The 21,608-nt window shown below is 44.1% G+C and overlaps 1 protein-coding gene across 1 annotated transcript; it reads right to left on the bottom strand.

Annotated features, from left to right (window-relative positions):
* Positions 1-2,365: 2,365 nt before the first annotated feature.
* On the bottom strand, positions 2,366-10,336 carry LOC119805848 (fibroblast growth factor receptor 3-like). The gene is given in 9 exon segments (XM_042054406.1): positions 2,366-2,449; positions 2,951-3,045; positions 3,048-3,093; positions 4,522-4,712; positions 4,794-4,917; positions 5,422-5,606; positions 8,805-8,858; positions 9,147-9,543; positions 10,277-10,336. Coding segments are annotated over 9 exon segments (1,236 nt in total).
* Between the last annotated feature and the right edge of the window lie 11,272 nt (positions 10,337-21,608).

Below are 21,608 nucleotides of genomic sequence, written 5' to 3'. Positions count from 1 at the left end.
CTCTTTTGCAGAAAGATTTGTACATTTCTCATGAAGGCTTCTAAGAAGTTTAATACACTTTCAAAAGAAAGAGCATATACTTCCAATTACATGATATAGAAAGTAATTGAACATTCCTTTCACTTTTCACAATGCTTTCAAATGTTTGAAGCAAATGCTTCTCTTTTGAGAGAAACACATAAGCATTTCTCAGGAAAGTTTCTTAGGATTTATGTACACTTTTAAAACAACGTGCTTATAATTCAGAGAACAGCATTTAGACAGAAATGCAACACTCCATTCACTTATAATAATGCTTTACAATGTTGGAAACAAGTGTTTCTCTTTTGAGAGAAACGCATGTGAATTTCTCAGGAAAGCTTGTAAAGAAATAAGTACACTTTCAAAAGAAAGTGCCTATCTTTCAAAGTAGAGCATTTAGACAAAAATGCAAGACTCCATTTACTTCTAAAAATGCTTTGCAATGTTTGAAGCAAGTGCTTCTCTTTTGAGAGAAACACATATGCTTTTCTCAGGAAAGTTCCTTAGGATTTGCATATACATTAAAAAGGAAGTGCTTATAATTCAAAGAATAGCATTTAGACCATCTCAGCCAACAGCCCTCTGTTCAATCAGGAAGGGAGCCTAGTTTCTGTAAGCAGAGCTGGATTCCAGAGAGTTAGCAGAGGGAAGTGGCTGCTTTTATAAAGACTTCTAACAATGCTTTAACCTGTTAGAAGCAAGTGCTTCTCGTTTGAGAGGGACACATATGTGTTTCTCAGGAAAGCTTCTAAAGAATTATGTACAACTTTCAAAAGAAATTCCTTATCTTTCAAAGTACAGCCTTTAAACAGAAATGCAACACTCCATTCACTACTATCATTGCTTTATTCTGTTAGAAGCAAGGGCTTGTCATTTGAGAGAAATGGATGTGTGTTTCTATCTGAAGTTTCTAAAGAAATAAGTACCCTTTTAAAAAGTGCTTATCTTTCAAAGTACAGCATTTAGACAGAAATCCAACACTCCATTCACTTCTAACAATGCTTTACACTGTTAGAACAAGTGTTTCTCTTTTGAGAGAAAAAACGTATTCGTTTCTATCTGAAGCTTCTAAAGAAATAATTACACTTTAAAAACAAAGTGCTTATCTTTAAAAGTACAGCATTTAGACAGAAATGCAACACTCCATTCACTTCTAACAATGCTTTACACTTTTAGAAGCAAGTGCTTGTCATTTGAGAGAAATGCATGTGTGTTTCTATCTGAAGTTTCTAATGAAATAAGTACCCTTTAAAAGAAAGTGCTTATCTTTCAAAGTACAGCATTTAGACAGAAATCCAACACTCCATTCACTTCTAACAATGTTTTACACTGTTAGTAACAAGTGCTTCTATTTTGAGAGATATGCATGTCCATTTCTATCTTAAGCTTCCAAAGAAGTAAGTATGCTTTCAAAAGAAAATGCTTATCTTTCAAAGTACAGCATTCAAGGCATAAGTCACAAACAATGCCATACCAGTTGGAATTATGATTAATAGAATGGTTATTTATTGAAAAGTAAAAAACTTACAGATCACCATCTCAGCCAACAGCCCTCTGTTCAATCAGGAAGGGAGCCTAGTTTCTGTAAGCAGAGCTGGATGCCAGAGAGTGAGCAGAGGGAAGTGGCTGCTTTTATAAAGAGAGACAGACCACGCCCCAATGTGCTGGTTTCTCAGTGGCTATTGGCTGAAGGAGTGGAAGGAGCTCCCGCAACACCTCCCCCATTTGTTTAAGTAAGAGAGTTCTAAACCTTCTATGAAGTTATATACAATAAGTACAAATATCCTATTCCAACTAGCTTAATTCTTGTATAATAAATAACTTGGTCAAGTCATGAGAGGAAATTAACTACATTTATATAGTCTTCAACCCCATCAAAGATATGAGAAGGGAAATAATGTTACCTGACCAACTAGGAAGTACAATTAAACAACTTCCAAAACATGCAAAAAATCACAGAGACAACTAGCGACCTGGGCAATCACTAAAAGTCACGTTTGCATCATTGAAGCAACCAACTTTAGCTAAGGCCTAATATAACTGGCATACCATTTTTAAAGGCAAGAAACTTTTCAAAACTATCTTACCCTTTCTTGGCAGGATATGACAGTTATGTTTTATCCATTTGTGGATACTCTGTATCTCTATCAGTGGTTAAGGTATGGGCATTTCTTTGCCCAAAGGCCAGTTCTGCCAAGAAGAAAGGCTCCATGTGGAATGTTGTTGGTGCTCAAAATTCTTTTGGGAATAGATCAGTGTAGCCAGTAGCAATTGTGTCTCACTACCACGGAACTCTGAGTTAAATTAAAGGCCCTTTTCTACAGCACAGTCCACATGGAGACGATCAGGCAGGCTTCAAGGAAAATGCCACCTCTGCTACCACCTTGACAACTACAGCTCTACCACTGCAATGGATGCCCTCTGCATCCTGAACCAAGGCATGAAGCCTGAAATCAGTCCCTCTATTGGTGGATTGTTCCCTGTCCCAAGTAAGCATCAGGCACTTGGGCAGCATGGTGCCACAAAGAAGCAACATGCAGAGTTAGTGCAGCAATAGGAGAGGTACAGAAAAAAAAGATGGGCAGACAGATGTGTGGACAGAAAGCCAGAGGAAATCAGTGTCAGCCAGAGAATGGTGGAAAGTGGATGTTCTCAAGCAGCACAGAGCTCAGCCCCTAGAAGGTTCTGAAAACTTCTCAGCATGCATGTGGTGCAGCAAGAGGACAGCACAGACCTGAGGGGCTTTGGAGGAGGTAGTAAGTCAGTGCTGGCTGGGGGCTACCAGTATTATCAAGGCATCAGAAACAGAAATGAGTCAGAGGTGGGGTCAAGCAGGGAACGGATGGTACAAGGCATTTGGGAAGGTACATAGTTGGGGCATTGGAGCTGGAGCTGTGTGCCAGATTGTCATAGAACAGTTATCACCTACTGGAGGACTGTGAGCATATGACCAAAATGCCTTCTCAGCCATGCTCATGAAATTCATGGCTCAACAAATGTACCTGTCCCATTCTGACACACTGAAAGATAAAGGTGTGCATCTGCCTTCAGATTGTCACTGATCCAGTAAATCTCTAGAAGAAAATGAGGACAAGACAGGGCAAGGGAGATGACAAACAATGGGTTGGGGGAGGAAGCACCTGGAAGTCTGCCTGAACAAAGGCACATAATGGCAGTGGTAGGTTTGGTTTCACAGACTGGCCTCCTTCATGTCCACTCTCCCTACACATACACACACACACACACACAGAGAGAGAGAGAGAGAGAGAAAGAGAGAGAGAGAGAGAGAGAGAGAGAGAGAGAGAGAGGGAGGATTCTCATTGGCTAATAAACAAACTGCCTTGGCTTTTTGATAGGGCAAAATTTAGATGGGTGGAGTAGACAGAACAGGAAAAAGGAAGTGAGGTAGATGGCTCAGACAGTTACCCCGCCTCTCCTCTCTGGGGCAGACCACTGTGCCTCTCCTCAGAGAGACAGATGCGATGAAGCCAGCTGCCAGGTCAGACATGCTGAATCTTTCCCGGTAAGACACCACTCGTGGTGTTACACAGATTATTAGATATGGGTTAGTCGAGATGTGAGTAAGAGGCTGAAACTAATGGGCCAGGCAGTGTTTTAAAGAATACAGTTTGTGTGTTGTTATTTCGGGTTTTATGCTAGCCGGTGGCGAAGAGCAGGGCGGCGGGAAGCCGCCCACAGCTCCCCACTAGGAGAGAGAGAGAAAGAGAGAGAGAGAGAGAGAGAGAGAGAGAGAGAGAGAGAGAGAGAAACATACACAAAGAGAGAGAAACACACACAGAGAAACACAGACACAAAGAGAGAGAAACATACACAGAGAGAGAGGGGGGAACCCATACTCTACAAATCTTCATCCCAAGGGTCATATCTCATCAGCCTGTGCTCACAAAACCACACACACACAGTGGCAGGTATACTGGACATGGTCCTCGTGGTCTCTCTCAACAGCCAGGATACCAACTCCTGCCAACACCTGTTCCTCTCTCTCACCAGACCTCCAATTCTCTCAAAGGATATTTTTCTGTGTTGCAAAGTACAAACTCTCTCTCAAGTGGCCCCCACTTGAGGCTACGAAGGAACAGTGGGAGGCAGGAAGAGACTGACATGGCAGGTTGGAGCTAGTGCTGCAGTGCAGGCAGCTGGAGAGTGGACAGCTGGTACTCTGATGTCAGAGGGTACTAGTTCAGCAGACATCCTCCTGTCCTGAGCCACCACAACTATCACCCAAGAGAAACCTTCTGTAGGCCCAAGCCTCAGAGCAAACAGAGAAACAAGTCCTACGGGAGGGCAGAAGTAACACAGAGACTGCCTGGAGCTCAGAACAGGTTCTAAGTTCTGAGACTCAGGTGCCCCTTCCCAGAAACTCCAACATGTGGGTCTCAGTCCCAAGGTATTCCTCAGCCAAAGAGGGACTTAAGGGCCAGGGCCAAGGCACTTCCAGCTATCCCATCCACCCAACCAGCTGCCAACAACAGAGCCCACCTTGAGTACGGTGGCATAGGGCTTGCCATCCGGGCCTGTCTTGCTGCCATTCACCTCAACATGCTTCAGCCACTGGATGTGTGGTTGAGCATCACTGTACACCTTGCAGTGGAACTCTACATCACTTCCTAGAGTGGCTGTCTGGTTTTCTGGCAGCCCAGCATGCAAAATGGGCCAATGTGGGAAGTGCTCTGTAAGACACAGATAGGTCAGGTGCAGTGGGTCCAATGGCCTGAGGCTGACCTGCTTTAGTCACCCAGCCTGGCTCTTACCCAGTACATCCAGTGTGTAAGTCTGCTGGATGCTACCAAACTTGTTCTGAACCACGCAGGTGTAATAGCCGCTATCAGAAGGCACCACACTCTCCATGACCAGGCTCCAATGCTGGTGCCTAAGCTGCAGGTAAAGTTAGTAGGTGAGTGACTGCGGACGCCCAAAACTGTGAGCCTATTTTCATCCTGACAGATAGTTAGGCTATGCAAACATACTTCTTCTCTTTCTTTTGCAATATAAGGTTACCTAGGAAGTGACTGCTTTCAGGATACTTGGTCTAGAGTGGCTTCGCTACTTAAACAACAAGATGCTAATGACTTGACACCTCAAAGTGTTAAAGTAATTAACTGTTTTACCTGTACTTTGTATCAAGTTAAAGAAGTCTTTTGTTGCCTTCTTCTCCTTTTGTATTTGGATATAAATGTATAAGGAAAAATAAACAGGGAAAATTTCAGTATCCACTGGAATGCCCTCCTGGTACTTTTTATGGTTTCAGTTTTATTACTTTGCACTTCTATTTCTACAATCTCATGTCCGTACCCTGGCAAGAGGTATTTTTGTCGAGGCTGGTCTATGACAAATGATATGGGTTATACCCTCTGTACCCAGGCCCTTTCCCAGACTTACCTTGATGCCCCCCATGTGTTGCTCCCCTCGTAATTCCTTGCCATTCTTCAGCCAGGAGATGGAGGGGGTAGGGTTGTCAGCAGCTGCACAATGGAAGCACACAGTGCTGGTGGCTGGCACAGCCAGCAGTTTCATAACCATATGGTCTGGCCGAGTCCAGTAAGGGGGCCCTGATGGCAGAAGTGCTCATGACAGCATAATCAGTACAGCCTTGCAAAGCTCCCCTACCAACACACCCTTAAGCCTCATCCCTCATCTGTATTGAGACTCCTTTACTCTGTCTGAACACTGCATCCACAGCTGTCCCATTCTCAGTCTCTTCTCTCCATCTGAGGCAGGCTCACAGGTGTAGGTACCCAGCAAGCAGAACCCAGTAGGATGTAGATCCTGAGAGGCAACTAGGCCAGGTCATTCCACCAGTACACCAAATCTGAGTTAGCCTGTATAGTGCGCAGTGAAGGCAGGTACGCTTCAGGTCATGCTTCCCCTCCACTGAGTTCCCTCCGTCCTCTTAGTTGGGTAGAGGATACTGTTGTGGAATATCAGTTGAAGATATGCTACATTTTTATATGTTGTGGAACAATTGTTTCATGATGCACAGATGTGTTTCACCCTTTTATGTTATATTTGCATAATTTGGTGAAGCTGTGTTACTCTGTCTGGTCTATTAAAGAGCTAAATGACCAATAGCAGGGCAAGAGAGGGAAATAGGCAGGGCTTGCAGGCAGAGCAGATAAATCGAAGGAGAACAAGAAAAGAAAGAGGAGGATGCAAAGGCCCAGTCACCCAGCTACACAGTCAGCCACAGAGTAAGAAGTAAAGAAAGGCATATAGAATAGAGAAAGAGCCCCAGAAGCAAAGGGTAGATGGGATAATTTAAGTTAAGAAAAGTTGGCTAGGCCGGGCGGTGGTGGCGCACGCCTTTAATCCCAGCACTCGGGAGGCAGAGGCAGGTGGATCTCTGAGTTCGAGGCCAGCCTGGTCTACAAGAGCTAGTTCCAGGACAGGCTCTAGAAACTACAGGGAAACCCTGTCTCGAAAAACCAAAAAAAAAAAGAAAAGTTGGCTAGAAATAAGCCAAGTTAAGGTCAGACAATCATAAGTAATAAGTTTCCATGTGTTTATTTGGGAGCTGGGCAGTGGGCTCCCAAAGAGTAGAGCAAAATCAACCAGCAACAGGATGCCATATTGCTTGGACTCATAAGGAATCTGAGGGAGGCAACAAATTTCCAAAACAGATAACAAAGGCAGGGGCAGGGTCTTCCATTTTGACTCAATTGGAGGGCCCTATGCATCTCTGGGAGGAAGAACTGCCATATGAAGTAGCAGAAAAGTGTGCAGACACTGGAGAACTGTCCCTCCTAGATCTGAACTGCCCCTCCAGGCTCCATATTTGGCCAGTAGGCTTGAGAGAAGAGTGCCACAATGGGAGACTACAGCGACTTATTGCTGCCTAATGCCAGGTAAGGTCAAGAAGGTGACCCTTCAGGCACCTTACCTAAGCCTTTATGGTGCATAAGCACTAAATACAACCTGGGAAGGCCAGGATGACAGAAGAAAACAGGAAATTAGGGCAAACACATTGGTAATTGTTGGGGGCAGAAGCTAGAGACCAACTGGGTTAAAAATTTTGCTCTGAACAACCTGATAGCCAAAGTTGAAAGGGAAAATGAGAAACTGACCCACTCTCAGGACTACTACCATTTTTGGCTTCAGTCCTAGAATCTAAATCCATTTCTATGAGGGTTGTGAAACCTCAAACAATTCCTATACCTGCTCTCTTCACCCGCACACACTCATTACCCTGTTTTCCCATTAAGTTTGTGTCTCTGATTCCTCTCAACCCCTTGTCCACTCTACCCCAGAAGGTTCCAGGTGGTCTGAGGACTCATTTAACACCAGCCTAGTCTCAGAGTCATAACCACTGCCACATACAGTGTCTGGACCCATGATGTACATTCTCTCTCTCTCTCTCTCTCTCTCTCTCTCTCTCTCTCTCTCTCTCTCTCTCTCTCTCTCTCTCTCTCTGTTGGGGGCTGTGAACCCAGACCCTGAATTTCTTGTAAACAACTTGTTATGCTTGCAGCTGCTCTGTCTAAGCAAAACAACTTGTTTTTCCTGTGTTTGTAGCTACTCTGAGCATGAGACCCTCAGGAGTTCCTGATGGCAGGAGAATGGTTTCTGTTGGGTTTGCCTGGGGCATGGCTATCAGTTAGGGATGCATATATAAGTGGCTCTGGTACACAATAAAGGGGCTTTCTTGTTTCAAGTATGACCCATGTCTCTGTGTGTCTTTGTGTGTTTAAATCTTCAGGCCCTTGCCCAGCTCATGGATGGTCCTTTAGTGCAGGCTCCACAATACAGGTGCAGTATAATAGTAGACATAGTAGTACAGATGGTACCCCCCCTCTCTCTCCCACCATGGTTCTAGGCCATAACATGGGCACTGCCACATGCACTCATATACTCAAACCAAATCTGTGATGCCCCATTTAAAATGTATGCCTAGCATGGCACTGTTGCCCTCCTGCTGGTCTGTAGCAACAGCCACTAGTCCTGTGAATCTGCTGTGGGACAATGGTTTCTACCCTGTCAATTGTATTTTAATAAAACGTTGATTGGCCAGTAGCCAGAAGTATAGGCCAGACAACTGAACAGGAAGTAGAGGCGGGTCAATGAGAACAGAATTCTGGGAAGAGGAAAGCTCTTTCTGCAGTTCTGGCCCTGCCACAGAAGAAGCAAGATGTGAATGCCTCGCCATAAAAGGTACTGAGCCATGTGGCTAACAAAGATAAGAATAATGGGCTAATATAAGTTTTAAGAGTTAATAAGGGGCTGGAGAGATGGCTCAGCGGTTAAGAGCATTGCCTGCTCTTCCAAAGGTCTTTAGTTCAATTCCCAGCAACCACATGGTGGCTCACAACCATCTGTAATGAAATCTGGTGCCCTCTTCTGGCCTGCATGTAGACAAAATATTGTATACATAATAAATAAATAAATAAGAAAAAAAGAAAAGGAAATGTAAAAAAAAGAGTTAATAAGAAGCCTGAGCTAATGGGCCAATCAGTTTATAACTAATGCAGACCTCTGTTTGATTTCTTTGGGACCTAACCATTGTGGGAACTGGGCAGGAAAGAAACCCAGACACATGAATCCCTGGACCTATGTACTCATCAGCGACAACTTGAGCACCTTGCCTGGTTTACTCACACCTGTGATGTTCCTTCCCTCCAGAATCCTTACCAAAATCCCTGCCAAGCAGCCCTGCCCCCTCACTGCCCCTGGGGCACTGTCTGCCTGTAGCAGTGTCCTTTAACAACAAGACTCCAGGAAGGAAGCAGCCTGATCCTGACCAGCTCAGTATGCCTAGGCTCTGATCTTACCTGTGTCTTCAGCCACGCTCTCACCATCTTCATCATCTCCTGAGGATGGAGCATCTGCAGTAAACAAGCAGTGGTCCTGTGACACTCCTACATCCAGAGACCTGCTGCTCCCTATTTTCAGAGTACACTGTTCTCCATCTTTAGGGACCACTGCTCCCTGCTTTTGCAAGGCCATTCATTCAAATAGCACAAAATTGGGGGTACCGCCTCCTATGTGGGCTACTACAGCCAGCAACACTCTTGAGCCAGGGATACTGGAGCCATGCTGCCTAGGACTGCCCGGACCTCCCTAGCTATGCAGCTGCTCAACACATTTGTGAGCCCCAGCCACCAAGAACTTACTTGTCACATGCACAGTGAAGTAGCACAGGACATCCTGAGTGAGCTGCTGCTGGCACATGTAGACCCCGGCATCATCATGGGAGACGTTCAGCACTTGTAACCTCTGGTGCCCCACCAGGATGCGGTGGGAAGCTACCAGCTCTGTGCCATCCTTAGACCAGACAGTGCAGCCTGTGCAGGCATCTCCAGGCAGAGAGCAGATCAGCTCCATGGTGTCCCTGCAGCCAAAGACCACTTGCTTTTGCTGGCTAGGCTCAGGGCCTGGGACCTCTGTGGATGAAATGGAAAGCTGTGAAACGGATTCTTCAAAGTAGCATGCTGAAGGCCCATACTTCACTTTGCAAACTAGCAAAACTGTAACAGGCAAGTGAGGGGCATGATCATGGGGCTTGGGGTTCTGCCAGACAATGTTTAAACCAAGAGTGGGCAGACTATTTCAGTAGGAGCCCAGGGGTGTCAGTATCTCAACTCTGTCAGTGGTGTGTGTTAAGGTTTCTGTCTCTGTCCTGGAGGAGGAAGCTGTCTTCCAAGGATGCTATGGAGGAGACACAGCTGCTTAGGACCAGCCTAGATTGGATTCACACATTCCAGGGTAGGAGCGTGATGATTAGAATTATTAAGCAAAGAGAAACAGAGATAAGAGAGAAATAAAAGACAAGACACAGAACAGCATCAGGAGGGAAATTTAGTGAATACTGAAACACCCCTGTGTTTTCCACATATCTTTTCATACCCCACTCCAAAGAGGGAAAGGGGGAGTCAATAGACTTCACCAACATGATAAAACAAATAAACAGAGCACCTCTGATCTTTGGTCAAGATGAAGCTGATACACCTCTGTACTTAAAATACAAATTAAGCACTCTAGGTCAGGACCTCTTGTTTTGTAGTCACTTGTTGTTAACAACTTTGAAAAAGCAAAACAAGCTCAAACTCTCTGACCTCTAGTCAAGGTGGAATGGACTCACATCTGTGTGCCCTGACACACATCAGCACACTTAGTAGCTGAAAGATATAAAAATGTCGAGAAGGGTGGGAGCAGCTCTATGGTATAGCACCTGCCTGGAAGGTCTGAAGCTTTAAACTCCTACACCTGGGTTCCCCATTTCACAAATGAGGACCATGCTCACAGAGGGGCCATGTGAGCCAACTCGAGCTAGAATCACAGCCAAGTGGAGACAGTCACCCATTCTGAGAGTTAAGAAACTGGAGTTCTTGGGTGGTTATACACAGGTAGCCATACACCTCTTCCCTACCCAGATGGTGCCCAGCTCATGAGGAGAACTAAAGGCCTCACACCTAGGGACACACCACCAGCTGGTTATCATACCCAGATCTCCCTGCTAGGACCTAACAATACCCATCACAGGCACAGATATGCTGAGGGCCCAGGACAGGGACAGGTAGTCCTGCTGATCAGACCTCCTTCCTTAGATTCAAATGGACTGATTAATATTTCACTTTCCATTCTGCAGATGCATAGCCTATATTCGATGTTCAAATGTCCACTCAAACAAAACCAGTACCAGTTCTGCCCATCCCAGAGTCATCCCACCAAGATTCCAACAGCCAGAGAAACTGTCCTCAAAAGTATCCATGAAGCTTGTGTCCCATGGAGCCAGACATATTTTGTTTGTCCCTGAGTGGGCCTCCCAGTAAGGGATCTTCTATCCTGGCCTCCAGTTCTCCTGCTGTCATGTCCTCTGGAGGCAATCCAATGCTGGAAGCTTCCTGAGGCACCCCAGAAGACCAGAAACTGTCTAGTCAGTGACCTCAGGGCGACCATCACCCAAAAGCAACAGTTGTGGTTTAGTCTGGGCAAGACAAGAGGTCAAGCTGTTCACACAAGTACTCTTATCAAGAGTGACTGGGGAAAAACACAGCATTCCACAGGATGGAGAGGCAAATGCCTGGATGTATGGGGTGGGGAAAGAAAATGGCCCTGAATCAGCCAAGCTGACATTTGATCTATCCACCCATCCTGTCCACTAGGAGCCAACACAGCCCAGATACCTGGACTTTGGGGGCCTCGGGCAACAGCAAATCCAACCCTGTGATCCCATTCCAGTGTCACAGGGCCTACAGGGGCTTGTGTTGTGATTTATGCAGGAAACACAGTGTAGGATGAGGCTTGAGACAACACTGAATATGGTATATGCTGAGGAGGTATTATCAGATCATGGTCTAATGGAGCCTTCACACCCCCAACAGCCAGTGTGGTTGGGGCCTAGCTCTGCTCCAGAACCCTTAGGTCCTGCCAGCTCATGCTTGGTGATTAATGTTCCCAGAGAAAGTCAGCCATGTCTTTGTATTTTCATTGCTAGGCCCATCGCATTTCCCACCAATCCACCTTCATTGCCTGGAGCACAGAGTGTCTGTGCTTTCCCCTGGACCTGAGGTCATTGACACCAGACACAGGGAATAATATCTCCTCCTAAAATTAATACGGTCCCCTGTCACTGGTCATTTGGCTCCTGGGGAAGCACTAATATGCAAGCCAATGCTCAAAGAGAGAGCTGATTTCCTGACAACTGTTGTCAGACCAGCTGAATGGCATGCACACTCAACCTTCCAGTCCACTTCCATTCACCAAAAAAAGTTCCAGGCAGTTGTGGCTCATGCCTTTAATCCCAGCACTTGGGAGGCAGAGGCAGGTAAATTTCTGTGAATTCAAGCCCAACTTGATCTACAAGAGCTAGCTTCAAGATAGGCTCCACAGCTAGAGAAAGGAAAATTTTCCAGGAGACCCCAGCTGCTGAGGTAGAAAGGTACTTGGGTACTTGCCCCCACTTGCACTTTCCTGGAAGGCTGAGCTGAGCTGCCATCAACTGGGTGGAGGAGAGGGAGGCCGAGCTGTGCTACCAGAATACAAAACCAAGGTTCAAAGAACTGACTGTTGGGACATCTGCTCCAGTGGGGCACCAGCTCACCATGCACTGTGTGGTACCATCAGGCCATTGGCCTGCATTTCCATGCCATACCCAGGCACAGTGGGCAGGGGGCAGAGGTTAGGAAGAGCCCATATACATATATTTACCTTGGGGAGGTAAAGCCTCAGACTCTGGCTTTGTTTGATGAAATTCAGTGTCTGTGTAGCCAGTCTGTGTAGCTGAGCTGGGATTCTGGGACAAGTGCCCCTCACCTCCCAGAGTGTGGTCTACAAAGGTATGCCTCTGAAAGACAACCCCTCAAGACAACTACAGTCAAAGAGAGGAGTGGAAGACCTGAAGTTGTCACCATATCATGTGAGACACTGTGTGACAAAAGTTGAGCTTTGGCTGGAGTCCTCCCAAACTCTAGCCTTCATTTTGGCTTAAGATGAGCCATAACTGTCCTGGTGACCTCGGAAACCAACAACAGGCAGGTTTTGTCAACAATGGGAATCATGGAAACCCAGCAAGTGGCACTCTCACTGCTTAGGCTGAGGGGCCTGAGGCTCCCTGCCACTGCGATCCATTTTATGGGGTGCCTCACACTTGGGTAGTGGTCCTGAGACGCCAGATACCTCATACACTGACACATAGCAATCTGTGGATTTGGGAGAAGAACCGAACCTGCTGCTCCCCTTCTCACTCAGGGGCTATTTGCCATTCCCAAAGCTTCTGATGGCCACCATCATCACCCCACACGTATCCCACCCTGCAGCCAGGCACACTGAGTCAGTCCATACCTGGTAGTTTCCTCACAAGTCTCTGCTCTGTGCTAGTAGGATGGGAGGCAGCTCTGGCCCCAACCACTATGCATAGCACTAGCAAGCAAGCCAGGACTCCCAAGGCATGGGGATGTTACATCTCCAATGCCTAACTTCTGGGCCAGCGTGGGTAGATCCACTCTGGAGAGTCTGTGGGAGGAGATCAGCAAGTTTATCTGAGCAGGTGTGGGGGTGGGGGTTCACGGAGGCGGGGTCGGGGTCTGGGGAAGACAGGAGGGCCTCAAGTACCTGAAACAGAAAACCAGACCATTCTAGCTTCTATGGTCCCTCTCTTTTCTTTCCCTCCATAGAGGCAGAGGTCTCCACTATATTTTCTCTAAGTTTTATTTTTTCTTTTGACTACAACTGGTAAAATTAAGATAAACTTAATTATGATGTTTTGGATCCATTTACTATTAAACCCTCTCAGCAGTTTTCTATGATGTTTGTTAAGCAGGCTTTGGGAAACTTCTAACTAAATGTTTCATTGTATTCTTTTTGAAAAGGTTTTCCCTCTCCCAACCCACAGGGACTGGCCTTCCTGAGAAGTAAACAGGTTGTTACTCTTCAGACTCCTGCAGAACTAGCAATCAAGGCCCCTGGACCCACCATCCCTTGCCACAGCAGAATCATGCCATCTAGGGTCTCTCTATTTCCCTGCAGACTCTCTCAGTCCACCGGTCCTCCAGGTATCACCTATGGCAGTCTTGCTCTGTCACCCTCTGACAGTTGGCCCTTGCACCCATCACCCATGCGTGACCCTCAGTGAGACCAGCAGACAAAATTTCCTTTAAATTAAAAGATTGAAAAACAATACAAGTTTATTTATAGTAACATTGCCACAAGCATCTTCTTTGACTATCTAAGAGCTGCTACAAAGGGGGAAGGCTTGATGGAGTTTTTAAAGGCACAAACCTCAATTGTCTCAACTCCTGGGGTATTTTTGCTATGTGAGAAATTATCCTGTTTTTGTTTTTTAGAGCAAGCAAGGATAAGTTAGATTACAGAAGCAGAATGAGCATCTGTTTAATATTTTAAAATAACAATTATACAGTATGGGAACACTTTTGAGAAATGATCCAGGTGACTCTGGGATCAGTCTTCCCTTTAGATTGCTATCAAGACTCAAATGCTGAGGGCCATGACTTAGGGTTGTAGTCCAGACATCCTGTGGTTAATAATCCTTAGGCTGAGAATAAAGTCTTGCTGACTGCAAGGTTTTTCTTTTTCATATAACTTAGTTTGACTCTCAGTTTGAAGTGGTGTTAGTTTTTAACCATTACCTAAGTAAACAGACCCAGTTTCTGATTTTGGAGTAGCCAGCTTGGGGGTCAGGCAGGTGGGCTCAGCATTTGCACACAGAAGGCTGTAGACAGCCTTCAACACAGGCTGCTGATTTCTTACCCCTCACACAAAAGGCTGTTAAATCTAGGTCCTGTGTGGCCAAAAGAATATGAAGTTGGTAGTTGTGATAGCCCCTAACAGAACCCTCACTAGTCAGTAGTACTGATGTCTCTAGTTCAACTTTGCAATTTATTCATGTTTGATGACATAAACAAATGGAGACTTAAGTGAACCGTATCTTTAGCCATTAGGCCTTACTGTCAGGTTGTAAAGGTTTAACAACAGCATAAGTAATAACATATGATATTTGGGAGGTGTACTATGTTACTCCTTTAGGAACAACTCAACAAGATGTAGCATATTCCTAGTCCTGAAAATTTGATTTTGTAGCATATTATATCTAACTGGAGTATTCTCTTCCCCATCACATAGTAACCATATTTAAACAAAATTTTTATATGTACATATTTCAGGAAACTTCTAGAGTTCCAGGTATCAATAGAGCGTTTCAACCTCCCTGTTTTAGCCAATATTCTATTGCTGTATAAAGGCACCATAACCATAACAACTCTTATAAAAGAGAGCATTTAATTGGCTTGCTTACACTTTCAGAGGCTTAGTCTATTATCAGTATGGTGGGAAGCATGATGGCATGCAGGCAGACATGGTGCAGGAGGAGCTGAAAGTCCTACCTCTAGATCAGCAGGGAGCAGGAATAGAGTTACTGGTCTGGACCCCACCAGTGACACACTTCCTCTAACAAAGCTGCACCTACTTCAATAAGACTATACCTCCTAACCCTTTCAAAAACACCACATACTGATAACAAATATATAAATATATTATTCTTTGGGGGCCATTCGTATTCAAACAACCACACTTCCCATATACCTTCCTTTACTTTGCCCACTCACCTACCTCCTCCACTGAATCTTCCCTATCCTCTTGTAACACTTTATTCAATTTTTTTTCTTTTTGGAAGAGCCCCTACCCTACCAAAACCTTTGCAGATACCTGGCCTCTGTTTATATCCTAAATGAAACACACATTTAAAGATAGCATCCATGTATAAAGAAGGAAAAAACACATTATTTGTCTGCTTTGGTCTTGCTTAACTCACTTAGTAGGATTTTTTCAATTTCATTATTTACCTGCAAATTTTATAATTACATTTTGTTTTCACAGCTGAATAATATCCCATTGTATAAATGGCTTATATTTCCATTATCCCTTCCTCTCTTGATAGACATCTAAGCTGTTTCCACTTTCTGACTAGTTGGAGAGAAAAGCAATGAGCATTGGTGTGCAGGTGGCAGGTGAGGCCCTTTGTGTTGTAGAGCTGGATCCAGAGGTATATCTATTTTCAACCCTGAGAAGCCTCCTTACTGATTCAGTAGTGGCTGTACCAGTTTGCAATCCCACCAACAATGAATAAGTGTTCCTCTTTCCCCACATCCTCAGAAGCATGTATTATCATTTCTTTCTTTCATCTGGGCCATTCTGGATGGAATAAGATAAAACCTCCAGATAGTTACAGTTTTTGTTTCTGTGGTGGTTAAGGATGTTAAACCATCGGCTATATTCACATGCAGTGACACACTCATACATGTAAAATAAAACAAACAAATCTCTACAAAAAAGTTGATGTAGAATGGAGAGGCAGGGCTGCGTCCTGCCACCCGGCCGCCAGCTAGCTTTACACCCGAAATAATTACACAGAAACTGTATTCATTTAAATACTGCCTGGCCCATAGTTTAAGCCTCTTATTGTCTAATTCTTATATCTTTCTTTAACCCATATTTAATAATCTGTGTAGCACCACGAGGTATGGCTTACCAGGAGAGATCTTAACCTGTGTCCATCTCGGAGAGGAGAAGCATGGAGACTGCCTGAAGCGTCTCCCTTCTCTTTCCCAGAATTCTGTTCTGTCTACTCCACCTACCTAATTTTCTGTCTCTTAAAGGGCCAAGGCAGTTTTCTTTATTAATTAACCAATGAAAGTAACATAGACAGATAACTCTCCTCCATCACTTCCCCTTTTTCTGTTTAAACAAAAAAGAAAGGCTTTAACTTTAACATAGCAAAATTACATATAACAAAACAGTTATCAAGCAAGTATTACAGTTACAATATTTAAATCTATTTTATCTTTTATCATAACTAAGGAAAGCTATAACTATCTATTTATTCTTCAACTCCATCAAAGACTCCAGAAGGATATAATATTACCTAAGTAAACAAGTCATATGCAACTTTCAAACTCTAGAGATGACAGAGACAACTCACTGCCTGGACAGTCATCCAAACGGTACAGTTCCTCTGTACAGTTGGGGCATCCATCTTCAGCCTACAGGCCCATAAGTTTCCAGCAGACATTTCCATGAAGCAGGAAATTCCAAAGACAGTTCAGTCACTTTCTGCTGTGTCCTGCAGAACGTCTCGCAGACTCTTTCATGAATCAGGAACCCCGAAAGACCATCTCACCTTTAGGCAAGTTCAGCAGTCCTCTTTCTGCGGGTTCTTTGTGTCCAGTTTATGCAACAGTCCAGGCAAGAGCAGTTTCTTGCCCAAATGGCTATCAAACTCCATAAGGAGCCTCTTTGATGCCCATCTTCCTCTTGAAGTAGATTGGTGTTGCCAGAAGCAGACGTATCTCATTGTCATGAAAACCCTAAGTTATTAAAACATTAAATGCCATATTCTGCAGTCTTTGAAAGATATGAAGAATGCCTATCTGAAATATATCTATGCACATCTAGAAAATCTAACTAACATGACTACAAGTTTGACTATTATCGATGATTATCCATTAACAACCTATATTTCCTAATTATACATTACAGTTTTTAAAATGAACTACACAATCAAAATAGCTTAATCAAGATCAGAAATACATATACATATAACAAAATTGACCTTAAAATCTATACCAATGCAAATTATTCATATCTATATCATCTCCCCCTTTAAATGTAAAATGATGGAGGAGTGTCTATGTGTTACTTTCATTATTAATAAAGATACTGCCTTGGCCCTTTAAGAGAACAGAAAATTAGGTAGGCGGAATAGACAGAACAGAATTCTGGGAGAGTTGGGGAGAAGCTTCAGGCAGTCACCATAGTGAGTCTCCATGCTTCTCCTCTCCGAGATGGATGCAGGTTAAGATCTCTCCTGGTAAGCCACACCTCGTGGTGCTACACAGATTACTAAATATGGGTTAAAGGAAGATGTGAGAATTTGCCAATAAGAGGCTGAAACTATGGGCCAGGCAGTGTTTTAAAAGAATACAGTTTCCATGTAATTATTTTGGGCAAAGCTAGCCGGGTGGCGGGACACAGCCCGCTGCTTCCATTCTACAGTAAAAGAACATTTATAAACAATATTTGGGAATATGGGCGCAGTTATTTCTCTCCAAACTGCTTCCTGCTGAGTGGGGGCGCTGTTATTTAGGTCTTTTATGATATAACCTGTCTGCTAGGTTCAGCTCAGTCGGCAGTTGAGTGGAGTAATTTTTTGAGAGTGTTCACAGCAACCTTTTAGGAGGGCGTGGTCTATCATACCATATTGGGATAGAAGCAATCCACAGAGTCTCGTCCTCTGTGAAAACAAAAGAAGAAACTCTTTTCCAAAGCATCATGTTCTTAGATCCAAATCCTGAAGTCATACCGTTAAGATGTCCATTCTGGTCTAGCCTGGCAGCCCATATAATGAAATGTCTCTCTGTATTTAGCTCCTTTACAGTCAAAAATTTCAAAGAAAACACAATAAAATACATAATCCAGACTCTCTGTGAATTTTCCATTTTTACGTGGCTTATTTTCACTCTATCACTTTATTTTGTCTCTTTAAAGACTTTACCCTTTTTTAGGCATTAACTTTATTTTTTATATTTTCTTTTTCTCTCTCAAGCCTACCTACATTCATCCAACATTGTGACTCATTTAAAAGTCTTTTATATCTGAATCTGTCCTATTGTGAATCTGTAATTTTTCTACTGTCGAGAAACATGTTTGATTTGTGCCTTTACATCGCTAAGCACTTAAGACTCTAAGCTGTGACATTCCTAGGTCAAAAACAGGTACTGAGGGCTTGCCCCGCCCAGTCCAACATGGCAGAGCCGCTTGTGACTCTGAATCGGTTGCACCTCTGAGCTGCAGAGCCGCTGGGCTGTTCTAGATGTTGGCTCCACCTCACTCCAATTTCAAAATGGAGGATGTACCATTTTCTATTAGCTCTGGGGCCTCCAGGTAGGAGCCACACTCAGCACTTTAATTCTGAGACTGAGTGTGCGGCACAGAAACTATTTATCCAAGTTACAGTGAAATCTGACGCACAGAGCACCATGCAGCCTGGAAACATCTCTCTCTATGGCAGCAGAAATCAGCCATGCTCTCCCTCTTGCCTAAGCCTGATTTTGCCATCTGTTTAGGTGCAGGCAGGGAGCAGGGAGCCATTGGTCCAGTCTCAGAGCATTCTCCTTCCTATCCCAAGCGGGAACACAAATATCCAGGCCCATAAAAGCCACTGAAATGCTTTATAGCCAGAGTTTGCGCTGGCGGCACAGCACCAGGAAGCCGCATTTTAAAATGACTCAGCTTTTTCTCTATCACTATTGCTGAAACAGGAAATCTCTCTACGGCACGTTCAGGCAAACAGCAAAAAGCTGTGTTAAACTCTCTCTCCTTTATTTTAAGCCAACTCAGGTTTTTAAGTGGATTTAGCCCCATGTTGGGCGCCAATCTGTAGAATAGAGCAGAGGGGCTGCGTCCCGCCCCCCGGCCGCCAGCTAGCTTTACACCCAAAATAATTACATGGAAACTGTATTCACTTAAATACTGCCTGGCCCATAGTTTCAGCCTCTTATTGTCTAATTCTCACATCTTTCTTTAACCCATATTTAATAATCTGTGTAGCACCACGAGGTATGGCTTACCAGGAGAGATCTTAACCTGCGTCCATCTCGGAGAGGAGAAGCATGGAGACTGCCTGAAGAGTCTCCCCTCTCTTTCCCAGAATTCTGTTCTGTCTACTCCACCTACCTAATTTTCTGTCTCTTAAAGGGCCAAGGCAGTTTTCTTTATTAATTAACCAATAAAAGTAACATAGACAGATAACTCTCCTCCATCAAGTTGAAACCAAACAAAAAAAAGGGACTGGGCTGGCAATAAGGCTCTGCAAAAGGCTCTGCAAGTAAAGATGCTTGTTGCCAGGCCTGACAACCTGAGTTTGGTCCTTAGAACATTAGTGATGAAAGGAAAGAACAAACTCCAGCAAGCTGTTCTTTAACCTCCAGGGCACACCCCTCCAATAAATAAATAAAAACTATTAAACTGCCCAAATTAATAAAATTCTAACAATGACAAAAACAAACAAATAAACCAATGAAAATTGTGGATAAGGCCGGGCGGTGGAGGCGCACGCCTTTAATCCCAGCACTCGGGAGGCAGAGGCAGGCGGATCTCTGTGAGTTCGAGACCAGCCTGGTCTACAAGAGCTAGTTCCAGGACAGGCTCCAAAGCCACAGAGAAACCCTGTCTTGAAAAACCAAAAAAAAAAAAAAAAAAAAAAAAAAAAGGAAAATTGTGGATAAGAGTGTCAAATTTATCTCCAATACCACCTTAAATGGTTAGTAGACCAGAAATCCCCTCAAATCTATTGTCATTTCTTTCTGGGTACTTCCAAAGACTTTTATTGTTATTGTTTTTTAATAATTTATTTACTTATATTTAATGTGCATTTGTGTTTTGCCTGCATAAATGTTTGTGTGAAGGTGTTGGATTCCCTGAAACTGGAATTACAGGCTGTTTTGAGCAGCAATATGTGCTGGGAATTGACCCTGGGTCCTTTGGAAGAGGTTCTGGTGTTCTTATATGCTGAGCTAAGTCTCTAGCCCCTTTGTTATTGTTTGTTTGAGACAGGATCTTATTCTGTCCCTGTCCCAGGCTGGCTCCAGAATGATCCCCCTCTCTCAGCCTGCCAAATGCTGGGATTCTAGGCTTGACCCAATATAAAGGATTTTTTTTTCAAGTAAAAAAAGTTGCTAGCATACAAGTTCAAGACCCAGGAAGGAGAAGGCAGGTTAAGGCACAGCCAGCTTTACTTCTTCATCACACAGAAGGGATTCCCAATAGACAAAGAAGAGAAAAATCAATGTGAATGTCTGTACATGAGCACAAGACTGATCAGGTAAATTGATCAGTAAATAAAAGTGCTTGCCACTAAGTCTGATGACCTGAGTTCAATCCTCAGAACCCTCAAGGCAGAAGGAAAAATTGACTCAAGTTGTCTTCTGACCTCCACACACATGCACTCACACACATACATGCCATAGTGGGAAGTGGCCCATGAATTTAATCCCAGTTCACAGGAGGCAAAGGCAGGTGGTACTCCATGAGTTTGAGGCTAGCCTGATCTACAGGGTGAGCTCCAGTACAGCCAGGGCTCCATAGAGAAACCCCATCTCAGAAAGGCAAAAGAAAAAAGAAAAATGTGACCTAGAATAGTCCACAACACTATGAGGAAGAGCCTATCTGACTAGAGAAGGAGACCAAGGGTGCCCCTGAGATGGTCTTCATCTGAGAGGTCAGCTTACCCCAAGTCTCTTTGGTGGGTGCTAGGAGAGAAGATCCCAGAATTCACCAAACTTGGGACAGGACTATGGTTCCTCAAGAGTACAGTGACTTCCAGGTTAAAGAAATGATATTCCTAGAAGTTACAACCAGGGTGTGATGGTGAATACTCTTAATTGCAGTACTTGGGAGGCAGAGGCAGGTGCATCTCTTTGAGCTTGAGGCCAGCCTGCTCTACATAGCAAATTCCTGGCCCACTAGGGCTACATAAGAAGACTCTGAAACAAAGAAAGGAAGTTAGAACCAGATGGACTTTATGATACAGACCTAAAACTCAGCATTTGGTGTAGATGGAGTGGCAGGCTGTGTCCCGCCACCCGACTAGCTTTACCCAAAATAGTTTCACGGAAACTGTATTCTTGTAAATACTGCCTGGCCCATTAGTTTCAGACTCTTATTGGCTAATTAACCCATATTTAGTAATCCGTGTAGCACCACGAGGTGGTCGTTTACCAGGAGAGATGATCTTAACCTGCATGCATCTCAGAGAGGAGAGGCATGGCGACTCACTATGGCCACTGCCTGAAGTGTCTCCCCTCTCTTTCCCAGAATGCTATTCTGTCTACTCTGCCTACCTAATTTTCTGATCTATTGGGCCAAGCAGTTTCTTTATTAATTAACCAATGAAAGTCCTCCATCATTTGCCCTTTTTCTGTTTAAACAAAAAAAAGAAGGCTTTAACTTTAACTTAGCAAAATTACATATAACAAACAGTTATCAAGTAAGAATTACAGTTACAATATTTAAATCTATTTTATCTTTTATCATAACTAAGGAAAACTATAACTATTGAACCA

This window comes from Arvicola amphibius, unplaced genomic scaffold, assembly GCF_903992535.2.
Source record: "Arvicola amphibius unplaced genomic scaffold, mArvAmp1.2, whole genome shotgun sequence".
Lineage (NCBI taxonomy): Eukaryota > Metazoa > Chordata > Mammalia > Rodentia > Cricetidae > Arvicola > Arvicola amphibius.
Note: the sequence above shows the minus strand (reverse complement) of the source record. Positions and strands in the feature narration are given on the sequence as shown.